Source organism: Neolamprologus multifasciatus, chromosome 7 (genome assembly GCF_963576455.1).
Source record: "Neolamprologus multifasciatus chromosome 7, fNeoMul1.2, whole genome shotgun sequence".
NCBI classification, from domain to species: Eukaryota; Metazoa; Chordata; class Actinopteri; order Cichliformes; family Cichlidae; genus Neolamprologus; species Neolamprologus multifasciatus.
In genome coordinates, this window is record NC_140445.1 from 41,133,170 (window position 1) to 41,151,979 (window position 18,810).

The 18,810-nt window shown below is 40.6% G+C and overlaps 1 protein-coding gene across 1 annotated transcript in view; it reads left to right on the forward strand.

Annotated features, from left to right (window-relative positions):
* Positions 1 to 18,810, forward strand: part of LOC146514929 (aminopeptidase N-like) — a 38,503-nt gene that overhangs the window by 18,525 nt on the left and 1,168 nt on the right. The window contains exons 14-21 of the mRNA XM_085167417.1: positions 1,504 to 1,583; positions 1,691 to 1,821; positions 4,347 to 4,402; positions 7,897 to 8,044; positions 8,181 to 8,272; positions 11,752 to 11,862; positions 15,684 to 15,851; positions 17,686 to 17,826. Coding sequence (XP_085023543.1) covers positions 1,504 to 1,583; positions 1,691 to 1,821; positions 4,347 to 4,402; positions 7,897 to 8,044; positions 8,181 to 8,272; positions 11,752 to 11,862; positions 15,684 to 15,851; positions 17,686 to 17,826 — 927 coding nt within the window. The remainder of the gene's footprint in view (positions 1 to 1,503; positions 1,584 to 1,690; positions 1,822 to 4,346; positions 4,403 to 7,896; positions 8,045 to 8,180; positions 8,273 to 11,751; positions 11,863 to 15,683; positions 15,852 to 17,685; positions 17,827 to 18,810) is intronic.

The window sequence follows — 18,810 nt, forward strand, 5'->3', positions numbered from 1 at the left end:
TTTTTTTTTCTTGAAATGGCCTTTTGGGTTTAAACTTGAAATTGTGACAGCTCAAAATGGACAATAACAATGAAAGAAAATCTGAAATAACTGGCACAGGTAATGATACAGGGAGAAATCTAGACAGCAACGTTTGGTTAAATGAGAAATCAAAATGTATTCTTATAGTTAGGGATGGGAATTGATAAGATTTTCACGATTCCATTTTCGATTCCATTTTCGATTCTGTTTAACGATTCGATTCTTTAACGATTCAATTCTTTAACGATTTGATTCTTTAACGATTCCATTCTTTAACGATTCAATTCTTTATCGATTCTCTTATCAATTCTTTTTTAAAAAGGAGAACGCTAAGGTCGATTAGCTTAGAACTTTGTTTTATATCTTCTCTTTGAACAAGATAGAAATGTAGGAGTAACATGGCGTTACAAACCCAACAGTGAGATCTTAAGAGATCCACAGCCTACGGCTCTTCCATGGGGTGTCACAGTGTCCCCAGGAAAAAAACATTGTAAATGTAAAATATTAATAAAATAAATATTCTTCTGTAGCAATAACAATGTATAACATAAATTATTCTGTAGCAATTACACAAGAATATCCAGTAATGTCCCTGCCTACAATTAAACACATTCACTTACCGAAAATCGGGGCATCTGCTGTGGCAAATGGGTGCAAGCCTTTGACCACAAACTTAGTCACTGCTCGGTGACATTCGTCTATCCTGGCCTGAAAGGAGACGCTAACGGTAGACTGCAGCGAGAACTGCCAGCATCTGAGCCAGACTCTGTCTCTCTCATCATGGTCACCTAAATGCAGCGCACAGTAATGGCAGGTTTTGTAATAAGGCAGATCGCGCTGACATAATATGCACTGTTAGTTGATTATTTACCTGCCGTATTAACGGGAGAGGACGTGCAAACGTTACCGCTGCTGCTGGGTTGAGATTCACGAGTCCGGAGCGAAATTAAAAACACGACATTCATTTAAGGTCATCGCGTGTTTTGTGAGCAAATGCTTTTTCATATTCGTAGTGTTTCCTCCCTTAAATGAAATATCTACTTTGCAAGTATTGCAAGTTGCCCTGTTGTCATCTGTTCTTGTAAAGTACAACCAAACTTTTGAGCGGTTGTGCCGCTTAGGCGCCATGTTTCCTGCCAGGTAAATGACGCTCCGCAACGTGGTGCCGTCATTCGAGGCGACTGGAATCGATAAGGGAATCGTTTGCAAAAATGGCAAACAATTCCAAGGAATTGAAACAGTGGGAACCGGTTCTCAACAAGAATCGGTTTTCGATTCCCATCCCTACTCTCTATTTTGTTCAAACACTTGACACATGTAATCACATAACATTATTGGATCACCTTATTTAAGGTCCTCTTAAACAGTGAATTGCTAAACCGAATTAAATAGAAATATTAAATTCACTAGTATTTCTCAGAGCTGCACCTGTTAGTAACTTGTTTGGTATATGAATGACGCTAAATGTGTTGCTTTCCCCAGCTATGAGTGGCTGATTCCTATTCGATGGATGAGGGGTGGTACGGTCCAGAAAGATATCTGGTGGCTCATGGAAAAGGAAGGTAAAGCTGGTACACAGTTTTAATGTGGTTTTACAAGTAGAATACAAATGTAATTAAACTTTTTGAAAATTTAAGAATGTGGGGTTTTTTTTCTTTTCCTCCATCAGTGATAAACTTAGAAATGAGGAGTGATGGTTTTTGGGTACTGGCCAACATTAATGTAACTGGATATTACCGGGTAAACTATGACTTGGGAAACTGGGAACGCCTTTTCACCCAGCTTAATACAAATCACAAGGTACACAGACACTCTCTGACATGATTCACATTTTCTCATTTAATGGATGCAGGACATCAATTTCGTTATTTTCTGTTATCAGTATTTATGCATATGCATAATGAGATATGCATATGTACATATAAAAAAATTCCCCTCTCATCCCTGTGGGCAGTCTTTATCCTTCAAACTCAGGTCCTCAACCAGATCTTGGATGTTGTTCCTGGGATTTGGTGAAGCCACACCTAGCTTGGGGGGAGTTACTGAACCAAGTGCTCCGATTACCACTGGAACCACTGTTACTTTCACCCTCCACATCTTCTCGAGCTCTTCTCTGTGTCACAGCGGGGAACGCCTATGTATTTATGAAATGGACCCAAATGCAGACACAGGACAGATAAACTGAGGTTTAAAGAAAAAGTGAGCCTTTATTGTGGCGGATGGCAAAACCAAACTAAGACCTACACTGGGAAATACTAAATTAGCTATGAAAACAATTTTCCTGGGGATAAATAAAGTATTATCAATCAACCAGTCAATCAACCAATCAAAACAGTTTCGATGGATAAGAACATGAAACTGAAAAGGAACATGCGACTATGGAGCTATGAAATGAACCAAACATGAACATGAACCTGAACAGTAGAGAAAACTCTGTGACTTGACCTGATTCAACATGAACGCAAACAGACGACCCAACACAGACTGCATGGATCACACAGACTAAATACAGACAAGAGGTGATCAGGGAAAGTGGAAACACATAGGGAAACAGCTGACACAAATGAACCTCATGACACCACAGGGAAGAGAAAGACTAAGCACAATGAACATAGAAACAGACTTTCAAAATAAACCGGGAAACATGGAGAGACAGAGACGTTACAACACCGGCTTGACAACATGAAACACACAGACAAGAAATACAAGTCATACTGACACAGAGGAAAAGAACAGACTCACACAAGGGAACATAGATGAAAACCTGAACTGGAATAATACTTAACTTAATCCTAACTGATAATACCAACACAAGACTTTTATTTTCACATATTTTCAATATAATATAAGAAATAAAAATTACAAAATGAACTCAAAATGCTGGGTCACAGAGACTCAGAGTCCCCTGAGACTCTGAGCCCCTGGTACTTCTCTAGCTTCTCGTGTTCCTTCTTCCTGATGTTGCTATTATTCGGTATCGCTAAGGCTGTCACTACGGCTGTCTTCTTCTGCTTGTCCACCACTACTATGTCCGGTTGGTACATACCAAGCAGGAGCCCATCCTTCCATGATGGTTCCTCCTCGTTCTTGGGTTTCTGCTGCCTGAGGTATTCTTACCAATTACCTAGTGGTAAGTGTTAAGGAGAAATGACAGCCCCAATTTGACAACTGTAAGAATTTATATAATGGCAAGGACCAATCAGCTAAGTAAAGACAAATGACAGCCCATAATTATTTTAAGAACTGACGGTCAGTCAGTCTGGAAAATTGCTAAAACTTTGATTGTGTCCCTGAGTGCAGTTGCAAAAACCATCAAGCACTACAATGAAACTGGCTCACAACAGGACCACAACAGGAAAGGAAGGCTAAGAGTCACCTCTGTTGATAAATTCATCCAAGTCACCAGCCTCAAAAACTGCAAGTTAACAACACCTCAGATTAGAGCCCAGATACATGCCGCACAGATTTCCAGTAGCAGACACATCTCTACATCAACTGTTCAGAGGAGGCCGCATGAATCAGGCCTTTATGGTCAAATAGCTGCTAAGAAACCACTACTAAGGAAAAGCAACAAGCAGAAGAGATTTCCTTGGGCCAAGAAACACAAGGAATGGACATTAGACCAGTGGAAATCTGTGCATTGGTCTGATGAGTCCAAATGTGAGATCTTTGGTTCCACTCGCCGTGTCTTTGTGTGATGCAGAAAAGGTGAACGAATGGTCTCTACATGTGTGGTTCCCACCATGAAGCATGAAGGTGGTGTGATGGTCTGGGGGTGCTTTGCTGGTGACACTGTTGGGGATTTCTTGAAAATTGAAGGCACACTGAACCAGCATGCCTACCACAGCATCCTGTGGCAACATGCCATCCCATCCTGTTTGTGTTTAGTTGGACCAACATTTATTTTTCAACAGGACAATGACCCCAACACACCTCCAGACTGTGTGAACGCTATTTGACCAAGAAGGAGAGAGATGGAGTGCTGCGCCAGATGGCCTCCACAGTCACCTTACCTTAACCCAATCGAGATGGTTTGGGATGAGATGGACCCCAGAGTGAAGGCAAAAGGGCCAACAAGTGCTCAAAATCTCTGGGAACCCCTTCAAGACTGTTGAAAAAAAACATTTTAGGTGACTACATCATGAAGCTCATCGAGAGAATGCCAAGAGTGTGCAAAGAAGTAATCAAAGTAAAGGGGAATTATTTAGGAAAAACTAAAATATAAAATATGTTTTAAGTTATTTCACACTTTTTGTTTACTATACAAGTCCATATGTGCTCGTTCATAGTTTTGATGTCTTCAGCAAGAATCTATATCATTCCAGGTTATACCAGTGATAAACAGAGCACAACTTGTGGATGATGCATTCAGTCTGGCCAGGTAGGTCCATTAAGTTGCAGTTTTTCACTAATTTCCAGTTATAATAATTCTGGTGTCTTTTATATATACCCACTGATAAAAAAGTAACTATATAACTTTTCCTATTTGAGACAATGAAGTACTGACTCAAGTGCAAGCTTTAGGTTTTTACGCAGATCTTTTCTTTTGATGCCACCTTTTGCTTTTCAGTAACTACATTTTCCCTCCAGACTTAGTTAATTGCTGTTTCAATTTAAAGTTTTGGAAGCTTACATTTCTATTATTTATAATCAGGAAATACAGATGATTAGTAATGAAGAGTAAGGGCAGCTATGAAGAGAATGAAAAGTGAAAAGGAAGCTGGTGCCATGGTCCTGGATCTTTGAGCCAGTTTTTTGTTGTGGTCTCCTGGGCCTTTCTTTTGGATTTTAGAGATGATTTAAGTTCATGCTCAGTATTTTTTTATTCCGAGTTTAGTATTTTCTTGTGCTTCTGAGTTTCTTATGTATATTTTCTCAGGATGTCTTGTCCTAGTCTCTGTGTTCTATCCTCAATGTAAAACCCTACCATTCCAAAGGAACTACAAGTAAACCTGCAGTCTGAGAGCAAAGTGTTCTATAGTGGCAGCATGGGACACTAAGGACTTTAAGATAAAATGGGGCCTGCTCATTCAAGACCTTTTATGTGAGGAGAAGGATTTTAAATTTGATTTTTGGATTTATAAAGGAGCCAATGAAGAAAATCCAGTATGGGTGAAATATGTTCTCCTTTTCTAGACTATGTAAGTACTCCTGCTGCAGCATTTTGGATCAACTGAAGGCTTTTTGTTGAGTTCTTAGGACAGCCTGATAAAAATGAATTACAATAGCCAAGCCTAGAAGTAATCAATGCATGAACTAGTTTTTCAACATCACTTTAAAAAAACAGGATGTTCCTAATTTTAGAAATTTTGCACAAATAGAAGAAAGCAGTCCTACATATTTGTTTAATATGTATATTGAAGGACATAGTCTGGTAAAAAACACCAACTCCAGGACTTTTAACCGTCTTACTTGAGCAGAGGAAAAGCAAACTCTTTGCGTTTTGCGGGGTTGCATCGTGGTGGGGGCGGCATCACGGGCATCGGCAATTTAAAAAAAATATATATATATAGCTCGCACGTCATGCCAGCGCATATTGGGAATGGCATAGGCACCGATCGGTTTTCTATCGCCCATTTGCTGGGAGTAAGGGCGCCCTCCGTTTGCGAGGTGCGCCTGCTGCTTGCTGCACAGGGAGGGCGGGGCGGCGGGGGATTCACTGGCTGGCTGGAGCAGCATCTAATAACCTACCCGCAAAATAACACAAAATAAAAACAAACCAACAAACACGAAAACACCAGACATTATAATACAGACTTAAAATTTGCACCGATGTTTTTTCAAAATTCTATACGGGAAAAGTGAGCGCGAGAGCCCTCGGTGCGCCTGCTGCTGAAGTCAAAGTTCATGATTCATGATTTGAATCCTGGGTTGTGTGAAATCCCAGAAATAAACCCTAGACAAAGCGAATCTATTAGGTTATGTTGTGGTGATCCTCGGGTTGGGGGATGGGTGTTCATACTGGAGTGCAAAATTAAAACCAATGGAAGATTGACGAGAAACATTCAAAGCCATCAGGTCCTCAGTTTAGAAAATAGAGAAAAGAAGAGGAGGAGAAACGAGCAAAAGATACAGGTGTGTTATTGAATAATGGCAGGTCATCCTGAAACAATCAGAATCAGAATACTTTAGTAATCCCTAAGAAAATTATGTGGGTTACAGTTGCTCCAAGAAGAAATGGTAAAAATAGTAACAGTAACAGACTAAACTCCAAACAATACATTATGTTACAGATTTTAATATTAATTAGTCATTGTCAGTTGTTGATTTGTCCTGCTCTCACTGTATGACAAATTATGATGGCTGTTTGGTAGCATACTCTCTCTCTCTCTTCATATGTGTGTGTATGTTTCTGTGGTGAAATTCAGTATGGTTCCGACAACAGTTTTATGTTAATGTACAATCCTTAATATGTTTTATGTGTGTGGGGGGGGGGGGGGGGGGCACACACACACACTGCCATAAACATACTTATTTTAATGCAGATATTGTCACAATTAATTATCAGCATATTAGACATGCAACCCTCCTATCTGCAGCTACACAACAACAACGGATTATGAGCTAACATTACACCGACTAATTTGAGGTTCAAGTGTTCTAAAAATCAAACTCTCCCTTTAATACACAGTTTTATTACCTTCTCACATTGTATGAGAGTTTATTTGCTAAGCGTCATAGGCAGAATCTGGGCTCATCACTGAACATAATATTCCTCCACATGTTCATGATGCACCAGTGCACATGTTGCCAACATCAGCTCAAATGGGCCTGATGATGAAGGGCACCCATGGCAGGCTTCCTGGCAGTACTGTAAGACCAGAGTTTGGCTGTGTCCAGTCTGTTCTGGGTAGAGAGCCACCGGCTTCATCATCCTGCAAACTTTGACTGCAAATCTGTTGAAGACTAACTGCGGTCCCTGGCCTTCTTGCAGTGTCATCTTCTTGGGGTGCTCATTTTGAGCCCTGTGTCTGAAATTCCCTGTTATATGGAATTTTGTGTTCAATTTGGAGATGATACTAGGGTTCATTATAAATACGCTGGAAGCTGGGTTTGGATAATGGATGGATCTGGATATGGCATGGGCCATATCCAGATCAGTGAAATATGGCACGCTTAGAGCAGACATCAACTGACAAGAATCAGAATCGCATTTATTGGCAAAGTATCTGCACAAACACATACAAGGAATTTGGTTCCGGTCGATGGTGTCTTTCAAGCACAACAATGTAAAAGCACACAATATGTGAGCAACACAATGAACAATATACATAAATCACAATATAAAAACATCTAAATCCTTATATACAAAAACTACAGGATTACAAAAATGAATACCACAGAATGTAAATAAGGTGCAGTTGCAGTATGGCAGTGTGAAGCAATGTGACAGTACAACTATTTCGGAGGGAAATAGCAAGGGGAAAGAAACTGTTCCTGTGTCGGGTGGTCCTGGTCCTGCAGGCTTCTATACCGTCTGCCAGAAGGCAGCAGGTCAAAAACTCTGTGTCCAGGGTGTGAGGGATCTGTAAAGACCACTGTAGAAGGGTCCATGCTCACTGGTCCTGTTAATCAGATACCTGATTGGCACCTGATCGTCAGCACCTAGGGTACCAGAAATCCAAAACAAAGAGTCGGTAGCAGAATAAGTTATTTGGCAATTTCAAAAAAGAGATGGCAAGTTTTCATGGGCGCAATCCACATACTCAATTCCACTGCTCAAACCACAAATGTATTTTTCTCACAAATGTGGTGAAAAGAGGTTTTCCAGTGTTACAAGATTTATTAAATAAAGAAATTTGTTTGTGGTCAATTCTTTGCTGTAATATTGTTTCTTAGCAATAAGTTATTTATTCCCATGTATTCTTTCTGCAGGGCTCAGCTGCTCTCGACCTCTCTAGCCCTCAGGACAACCTCTTACTTGTCAAAGGAAACAGAGTACATGCCCTGGCAATCTGCTCTCAATAATGTGGACTATTATTACCTCATGTTAGACCGTACGGATGTCTATCAGCCTATGCAGGTGAATACTTTCCAAAGTTTAGCTTTTTAAGAAAGGCTCCTTTACTCTCTATGACTGTTTACCCAACTGTGACTTTAGACCCATTTGGAGGAAAACATTTTCTGGAGATAAACTCTTCTTAACTCTTGATTTCTAGGACTACATAAGAAAGCAGGTGACTCCACTATTCCTATACTTCAAGAACATGACCTTAGACTGGAGCAGTGTTCCTGTACAACACACTGATCAGTAAGTATACTCACCAGGATACATAGTCCACCTATAAACGCAAACAAAATATAAAGATGAGTAGATGAGTATAGGTTACAAGACATCAGACAAACAGCATCTTATATAGATATAGAAAAATAAATAAATAAAGAGTTGAACCACAATCCAAATGGGTTATTATAGTCTAAAAATCACTTTCCCGTCTTATTCCTACAAAACAATTATCAATCCACAAATGATTTGACATATATTCCACCTTGTAATTACTGTGTCAAAACAAAAAAAGAGATCTGATTTAGCAGTTGGCTTGAGTGCTGGATAGTAGTTTAATTTATTTTTTGTACTTAAGTTTTGCTAACCACAATTTCCATTAGTTTTAGATTTCTCCTAGACTGCATTCTAGTGTTAGTCTAGTTCTTACTCTAATATAGTAATGTATCACAGATCAATCTTGGTCCTTGTTCCAAGAACAAAGTACTTTTATTTATAAATGCATGGCCGCATGAATAAATTAAAAAAAATTCTAAACATGTACTGAGAAAGTGGGTACGGAAAGTATTCAGACCCCCTTAAATTTTTCACTCTTTGTTATAATGCAGCCATTTGCTAAAAGTAAATTTTTTCCTCATTAATGTACATACAGCACCCCATATTGACAGAAAAACACAATTGAAAAACTGAAATATTATATGATCCTAAGTATTTTAGAATTTTGAAGTTACCTGGATGAGCCTGCTGTGTAGTGCAAACCTCAGCTGAGGTAAACAGCAGACTGACAGCCTACATTCACTACAGATGAACGGCACCCAGAAATAGTTGTCCTTCAGTGGCCACAGTAGGTGAACTGTGGAATGAGAGTGGTAAGAAAACAGAACTCAGTTGACTGCAATCTACAGTCTACTGACATCTAGCAGTTGTATTTTATACACTTTAATATAGAACTTTCTGTTATGACTTGTCTGCCTGAGTGAGACAGTTTTTACGTGTGTTGATTATTCCAGCTTTGATGCCATCAAACTACAGAACTGAATTGAAAGAAAAAAAAAAACCTTAAAAAAAAAGCCAATATTTATTTATATTTGTAAACACGTGATTGTGTATGTGCAGTCTTTTGCACACATAGGGCAGTTTGAGCATCACTCTTGTGGCAAGACTCTTAGCGCTCTTGTCCTTTTGTAAAACAAATATATATTATATGGTATAGAAATCAGTTAAACAGAAAAAATGCTTGTATGAATGTGTGTGAATAAGTGATTGAGACATGTTGTATAAAGTGCTTTGAGTGCTCAAGTAGAGTGGAAAAGTGCTATTTAAGAACAATTTCATGAAATTAATTTTTTTTATCTAGCCAATCTTTATATTAGCAAAAAGCTAGTTATTTGCTAAGATTTCAGTGCTTTTTGAAAGTCTTCATTCCTTATTTAGTGCTGTTCAAAGAAAATCCCATGGTGGATACAAATTTTGGTGACCATACAGGCAATGTACGTTGAATGAAACACGTGAAACTAATTTTGAGATAAACAATCTATATGAAAATCAAAAGAATTGACACTTTTGACAGTGGTTATGCTAAGTTTTGTGTAGATTGGCTTACCCATTAAGGAGGTGATGGGCTATATACACTACTTTACACCAGTCCAATGTGTCTCTGAAACTGACTCTAGTTTTATGAAGACAAAGAGAAAACAAAGAAAAATTCACTTAAGTTAATAAGAAGAACCTGGGAATATAAAATAGTTATTAGTCTATACGTCATGGCTGAGCAGCCAATGAGTTTTAGAAGCGGTCCTAAAAGCAGACACAGAGGAGAGGAAACTAAGTGTAACAAAAAGCAGTTTATTTGGCTAACAAACATCAGCACAAAGAAAGGTGAACAGGGGCTGAGAATTAAAACCTAAACTGGGAGAAACTAAAACATGAAAACTGTGACATGAGCGTGGCCTGAACAAAAACATGAGATAAACAGGACATGAACCTGAACAGGAGCTTGAGGGAAAAACCTGAGACATGAAGAGCCGAAACTCACAGAAACATGTAGCAAGACAAACAGATAACCCAACACTGAACAGAGGAAGACAGAGGACTTAAATACACAGAAGGGTAATGAGAGGATGGGGAACCAGTGGGAACACAGCTGGGACAAATCAGACCTAACGAGACAAGGGGAAGCAAAATTAGACACACTGCACACAGGACAGGGATTATCACAATAAACAGGAAACAGCATGGAACATAGACATGACAACACAAACTTGACAATTAAAACATGGAACACGCAGACCACGTAGCTCACAGACCCAGCCCCTGACACTATCGACACCAGCAGTTGTTTCCCGGATTTTTTTTTACCTTTAACTAATTGTATCTAGTCTTAAATCAGTAAAGAGGAAGATGGAAGGACATAAAGGGAAACAGCCAAAAATTTCTACAAGACACACAATTTCACCAACTTTGATCTTAGTAGACATACATTTTTCTGTGTGACTACAATTAAAATGCTGATGTTCAGAGATGAGAATAACGGTGTTACAAGTAACGGCGTTACTAAGCAGTTTAAGCAGCTGCGCGCGCTCCCGCGGGTGGCAATCACTTTCTGCCCGACCATCACTTTTTGGCACAACACCTGGAGCTAAGGAGCAAAACAATCGCATGAGTGCTGCTGTTGGACTGAGGAAGAATAAAGTAGTCGTGGTAAGCCAATCACATGACCACTTCAAGATGACAAAACAACAAGGTGATATATACCAGTTTATAAATTGTTTTGATAGGCAACATAAAACCAGAGTCATGATAAACAATATATACGCGGCGTTTTTTTCCTCAATAGTTTCGTCATGTTTACTGTCTAAGGACAGTGCTAGCAAGCACTCTCTGCTTATGACCAACAAATAAAAAACAAAAAAGCTGCCCTTTTGTTTTGGTGGGAAAATGCACAATGTCGACCAATCAAAAAATGATATGGCAACATGACATTTGGTTGTTTAGGAAAAGGGGGAAGTTTTAGGAGTGACGGCGAGAGAGAGAGAGAGAGAGAGAGAGAGAGAGAGAGAGAGAGAGAGAGAGAGAGGAAAGAAAGACAGCAGAAAAAGAGAGAGAGAGTTTTGAGATGTGAGAGATTTGTGACGTTTAGCGTGTTTGGAGTGTGTAGTTAATGTGTTGTCTTGTGTAGTTAGTGTGTAGTGTTGTGGATAGTTTTGTGTTGTGTGTCAGAACAATGAGGCGACTGCTGTCTCCAGGTAGAAAAAGGAGTGAAACACCTGCTGCTGTCAGACCTGCAGGTATCAGGCTGTGATGTTCTCCTTTATAGTGGACAGAAATATTTTTTTTTGAGTGGCACAAATAATTTGTGGCATCTTATTGAATGCAGAACAGCTGATTGTTATGTAAATAGTTTGAAATGGTTATAAAAAAGGGGTAAAAGGTAAATGGCTGCAGATAACTTTGTTGTTTGCAAAACTTGTGCATAGGATTTTAAAATTGACAATTTATATTTGCAGATATAACCAGGAGAATGCCATTCGTATGGCGTGCAGGAGTGAGGTACCAGAATGCAACAGCTTGACAACCACATGGTTCAAAAAATGGATGGAGGAACCTCAACAAAATATGTGGGTCAACTTTATAAACTACTTTTCAATCACTGTGCTTTAATGAGATAGTTTTTTTTACATTGTAGAAATTCTGGGCAACAAGGAAATTCATATATGGCATATTCCATAGAGCAGGGGTCTCAAACTCCAGTCCTCGAGGGCCAGTGTCTTGAAACTTTTCCATCTGTCCCTATTGCAAAACATGTGAAAAAGAGTAGTAGGTCATTAGCAAGACTCTAAAGAACTTGATTGCATGCTGAAGTGGCAACCCCTAACCCTACTTAAATTTAAGTAAATGTAAACATTTGTTTGGGAAAATGCAGTTCTAAAGCTACTGTTACATGAATCAAATGGCTGAATTGCCAACTCAGCATGCAGTCAAGTTCTATAGAGTCTTGCTAATGACCTACTAATTGTATTCACTTGTGTTGCAGCACGGACACATGAAAAAGTTTCAGGACAGGCCCCCTTGAGGACTGGAGTTCGAGACCCCTGCCATAGAGATTATCAAGGCAAAAAGCACACATTTCCAGGACCTTTTCAAAAACACAATATTTATATGCTGGCTTTGTTTCCATGTGCATTGTTTCCACACAATGCACACATTCTTAGTATTAAGAGAAACATTAAACGGTGCAGTAATGCCTGCAACTGTTGGAAGGCAGCCCCAAACTCTTTAACAGCCTGACTCACAGTAGAACTAACCAACTGCTGTCTTATTTACATTAAGGTGTAGTGTAACTGCCAGCATAGTATTCCCAATATTATTAATAAAAATAGAAAATAAAACAAAGCTTAAAATTGAATTTTGAACCTGAGCTACCCAATTCCCATTACTCAAACCAATATCACCGAGTCAGCCTAAGAGCAGGTCATAGTCAACTGAATCAAAAGCCTTGGACATATCAACAAACAGCTGCACAGTACTGCTTCTTGTCCAAGGCAAAAATGAACTAAATGATATAAAGATCTTAATTAAATGTCCTATTCGCAATAGTACCATTATACTTACCCATACACCTATATTTCTAGCTGATGAAACCTATTACAGCCTGCAACAGTAAAGTAAAGATCCTTGGATGTATTCACTTTAACAGCAAGCAATTCAGAGTGCTGTTGTGATTGGTGTGGGGGTAGGGACAGGCTTGGGGCATCGGGGGATTCCCCAGGAGCATCTTCCTTGGAGGGCTCAACCCGGGGTTGTGGTCATGGCCTATTAAGGCTCTGTTGGCTCTTAGGTGACGGTTTCCTCGTGGCTGCGTGCAGCGGGGCTAGGGGAGGGTCTGTGCTGACGGACGTGGGTTACTGACCTGGTAGCCTGGCTGCCCCTGGGTGGGTCCGGGACAGGCGTGAGGTTCTGGGGGTGCTCCGTCTCTGGGCTGGGGCCCTGGCTGGGCCTTGGGGACTTGGGTCCTGGTTAGTGTGTTGCCAGGGTTGTGGGCGGGTGGGTGTATGGGGACCCAGCCCTGGCGCAGGGTGCCGCCAGTGCATTGAGCCACCTCGGGGGCTCTTCAACTGGTGGGGGAGGCTGTTACATCTTGCAGGAGCTTTCCTCTCTTCAGGAACTCACTCTGTAGGAGGGGGAGATATAGGAGAGGTGGAGGAAGATCTCAGCCTGGGCGTCTATTGTCTTGTGTAGTCTGGAAGATGAGTGGATGATGAGGTGGATGCAGTTTTCTCTGTGGTGGGGTCAGGTGGGCTGTCCCAGGCTCTGTGGGGCCAGGCGGCGCTGCTGAACTGGGCCCTGGTCCAGATGGGCCTGGGCCCCCTTTCCCTGGCAGGTTGCAGAGTATGGGGGTGCCTACTGGGGTGGCTACCGGCGGAGCTCATAGGCACGTCACTGCAACCCCCCCTGGCTTCTGCTCCGTGGCTGCTGAGTGACCCCTCATCTGGGGCTCTCTTCAGCTCTTTCTGGGACAGTGGTGCGGCTGCCCCTCTGTTGGTCTTCCTTGGTCTCTTGTGTTCTGGGGGCCTCTGGATGTCTGGCGTTTTGATCTCCTCCATACCTGCTTTATGCCCTGGAGGACGGGGCTGTGGCTCCCCACATAGCAGATCATTACATGAAGGAACCTTTTAAAAACAAGCGCGTCCATGCTCACAGGTGTACACACGGGTGATCACACACACAAACTACACCCTTTTTGGCTCCTACCTCAAAGCACACTGTGCGCTGTCGATCTTACGTGCTGCACAATAATGTTTAATATTTAGTATTTACTGTTATATTTCCATATATCATTGTGATGTTGTTTATTATATCGATCTCTTTTTCTTCTGCTTCTTTTCTCTTTTTTCTTTCTCAACAGGTGATCCAGGTGATTGATAAATGTATTTTTTGTCTGTTTGTTTTGTTTGTTTTTGGTTTTTGCCCTTTATCCCAGTCCCTCTTCTCCGCTGTTTTTCTTTCCCTCTTTCTTTCTCCCCTTTCTTTTCCCCAGTCAAGTCTGTCCTGTATTTAGCAAGTGAAAATAAAATAAAATAAACAATAAAAGGTGAATCAAATAGACCATTACAGCAAGGCTGGGATGGTCCATTTGGTAAAGTAAATCCGTTGGACATTTTTCTTCTCCTTTAGACAATAATTCTGATGGCAAAAGAGCCAAACGGGACAGGCAAAAAAAAAAAAAAAAAAAAGCAATTCAGAGTGCCAAACACTTGCTTGTTTTCTTTAGTAAAAAGCATTTAGTAAGCATCCACAAAATTGTGGTTTAACATATTACATCTCCATCACTTATACTAGAACAACTGGATTTGTAAATATTGTAGCTATCAATTACAATCACACAATTGGGCATTAACTTATTAAACTCCATCTCTGATAGAACCATGATATTATTATCAGTTGTGATAATGTAGATATTTATCATGTCAGTTTTAGGGACAATACTTCTAACATTAAAATGTAAAAGGCAAAGACCTAATCTATTTTTAAAATCTGCTGGTCTGAGAATGTTTTTTATTGGACCAGGGTTTGGTTGCATGTTCCCAGATAACAGCAGAGCAGCATAACAGACTTGAATCTATTAGTTTTATAATCAGCATTTCTGGCAGCAGAGTACAAAAGCTCTTTTTGCACTTTGAGGATGTCATTCAGAGCTTTCAGAGATTGTAAATATAGCAGAATCCTCTTGTGATCTTGTGACTTGTGATTGTATGATGTCAGTCTTTTTCTTTTGCATAGGATGAATTTCTCAATGAAGAATAAATGAATCACTGATAAATATTCAAAAACATAAAAAAGGAGACGGTAAATGCCCTCTTGCAATTGAGTTCAGATAATCCAAAGAGGCAAATATTAATGAACCAACAGATGCGAGTGGCCAACTTTTCCTGAAAAGTCAGTCACTCTGCTACATGTGGACAAAATTCAAGAAAGTAGGTTCAACAAACTCCAACAAAATAAACCAAGTTAAATAACTCTGAAATCATTCAAATTTAAATAATTCACCATATTGAGTGGCAGCAAGTATGACTGGCTCTTGAGAGAGTGTGCAGTTTTAAGCGTGTATTTTTCGAATATTGTGATGTGCACAACTCTGGGAAAAGTAATGTCTGCAAGAGATAATCTTTTTGGCTTTTTAAAGGACCGGATATGGGGTTAGTTTAGCCTTTACCTTAGCCCTTGTTCGTCACCCTCAGAATAGCTTCCTCAACTTCAGTAATATGTGGTGTCTAAAGGCTATTAAGTAGAAGTACACGCCATTTTTGCCATCAGTTCTAATGGGAAATGTCAACTCACTAGTCGACAAGTGTGACGAGTTGAGTCTAACAGCAAGTATTTTTAAGAGGATGTATTTTAAGATACTTACTCAGCAGTGTGTTAACTGTAACCTTTTCAGGATCCACCCCAACCTGCGTTCAGTGGTGTACTGCAGTGCCATTGCAGCAGGTGATGAGGCTGAGTGGGAGTTTGGATGGTCACAATTTAAGATTGCTTCTGTAGCAAATGAGGCCAACAAACTCATGTTTGCATTGGCCTGCACAAACAACACAGAGCTGCTAAACAGGTATGTGTCTCCTTCCTGTGCACAAATAAATGGAACATATAGTGATGTAACAAGTCAAGTAAGAAAATCCCTTATGTGGCCCATAAATCAAGTCAGGGAATTTGCAAACAAAGAAAGCAGATTTTTTTTTTTTTTTTTTTTACACCTGATGGCCATTAAATTCACTTCAATATTATTTATTTAGTGCCAAATTACAACTGTTGCCTCAAAGTGGCATCTGTCACTTTGTGAGTAATGACTTTGGCCATCACTCATAGACTTTGTAGGAGAGACCCTCATTTTTGCCTTTGTAAGCACCTGCTTAATTGGTGCAATGTAATCGTGTTCAGAATTTTAGGCAAAGCCTTGGTCAATCTCCTGCGTCTCCAGAACTCGGTTCTCAGGCTTCTAGCACACACTAAGCTCTGACAAGATATCACCACCACCCTAAAAATCTCCACGGGCTCACACATTACTTATAAGAGCCTTCTTCTAACTTACAAGTCCCTCAGTGACCTAGCTCCTCAGTATCCTTCTGACTGCCTTCACCTATACAACACTTACTCTGACACTATTGGTGTGGCAGGCCCATCACTTGAAAGATTGTTGAAAATGGGAACCACCACCCCGGTCTGCCAGTCCAGAGGTACTGACACATCCACACTCAACATTGAAGATTTGTGCCAACTAAGACAGCCCTACAACATCCAGAGCTTTCAGGAACTCAGGTTGAAACGAATCCACCTCAGGGGGCTTTCCACCAAAGAATTGTTTAACTGCCACAGTCATGCGTGAGCTGTCTCCCTCATTCCCAGACTCGTCTTCCTCAATGCAAGACATGTCAGTGGGATTAAGGAGGTTCTTAAAAGTATTCCTTCCACCACCCAATGATATCCTCACTTGAAGTCAGCAGCACTCCACCCACACTGTGGACAATGCTGGTAGAGCGCCTCTTTCCCCTTATGAGTCACCTAATGGTTTGCCAGAATTGATTCGAGGCAGTCCAAAAGTCTTTTTCCATGGTCTCACTGAGCTCCTCCCACATCCACATTTTTGCTTTACTCACTGCCTGAGCAGCATTCTGCTTTGCCTGCCAGTACCCGTTGACTGCCTCCAAAGTCCCACAGGCTAACCAAGCCCGACTGGACTCCCTCAACCTGATGGCTTCCTTCCCCTCTGTTGTCTGCCACCCTTTTTCGGGGGTTACCACCATGACAGGCCACAGCTCAGTGCAGCAGCCTCAGCATTGGAGGTGCTGAACATGGTCCATTCGGACTGAGTGTGCCCAGTATCCCTTGGAATGCTGTCGAAGCTCTGCCAGAGGTGAGAGTTGAAGATCTTGCTGACCAAGGCCTCTGCTAGGTGTTCCTAGTGCACCGTCACTATACATTTGTGTGCACAGGTCTGTCCAGCTTCCTATAGCCCCACCAGGGAGGTGACGTTCCATTTCCTCCTCACCGGACCCTGTAGCCAGAGGTCGGTCTGCCAGGGTCTCCACCCTTGGCTGGTACCAATGCACCCAACCCACATGGTGTCTCCTGTGGATGGTGGGCCTACAGGAGGGTAGTTCCATGTCCCTTTTTCAAGCTGTGCCCTGGCAAGCCCCTTGGGTTAAAGCCTTAGAATTAACAAACTGATATAATGAAAAGAACTGTTTTTTAAAGCAGTATTGTCTCCCATAAAAAAAACTTATAAAGGAACTCATTAGAAAAACTGAAACTATTTTTGCAATCTATTGTAGCTTTAAACCTTTTAAGAAACACTGAGTTGAGTGTGGATACAGCAGAGACTCCAAGAATAAACATAGGTGAAGGAGCTTTAGTAACTGCATTTCTTGTTTTAACTGTTTTCACAGGTATCTGTCTTACACTTTAAACTCCACTATCATCCGGAAGCAGGATGCCACCAGTGTCATCACATCTGTCGCCAGCAACAAAGCAGGACAAAAGCTGGCTTGGGACTTTGTCAGAAACCATTGGGAATACATGTTCACAGAGTTAGTATCACACTGATAAAAATAATGTGTGAGGTGGAGCAATAACTGAAAATACAGAAAACATCAACATGGAGTGTGAATTTTAGTACAGTAGCATAAGGTTGTTAAAATATAATTTTGCCCTTTTTTGATTGACAAAATAATAATCAGCACTTCTTTTATTCTGAAAGCATTTATCAACCATCAGTTTAAGTCTTGAATGAATATTTTAATACAGTCAATTGAAGTCAGAATGGATTGTTATAGGCCAAGTAATGGAGGGTTCAAAACCTGAGCTGGTACAGGTGTGGTCAGAAGTCTACATGGGCATGATTATTATGGTAATTTGCGGCTCTTGATGATTTCTATTAACTTTATTTTTCCAGGAAATGGTTGTACAGCATAGCTCTATAGTGACTTTTAAAAAGGGTATACAAGCTTGAATTTACTTTGGATTTTCTCTAATGCCATAATGGCACCGGATACCGGTACCCATCCCTATTCTTCAGTGACCTTTTTCACTCACTATGTGTTTATCCAGCACTCCATTTTAATCTGTGGCACTCTTCCACAGCATGTCTTTGTCCCGTCTTCCCCCCTTCACCCCAGCCGGTGATAGTAAATGGACCAGGCTCAGCTCCTTCCTTAACCTGGTTCTGCTAGAAGTTTCTTCCTGTTAAAAGGAAGTTTTTCGACCTTATAATATAAAGTGCTTTAAGGCAACTTTCGTTGTGATTTGGTGCCATATAAATAAAACTGAACTGAATTGATAATTGTTTTATCATTTGTTCCTTTGTGCTTTTGAGTTTTGTTATTTAATGCTTTAGGCCCTTGCCTAGCTTTTGTTATAGTTCTTTGTTCCCTTTTCTGATTCTTCTCTATTTCCGCATGTCTGTCTGGTTGTCTCTGTGTTCTGTCTCTGTGGTTTCTGGTCTCTCCCTGTTTAGTTGTGTCAGATGGTCTTTTCTCCCTAGTCTCCGTGTTTCTTTCCCTTTTTTCTGTCAA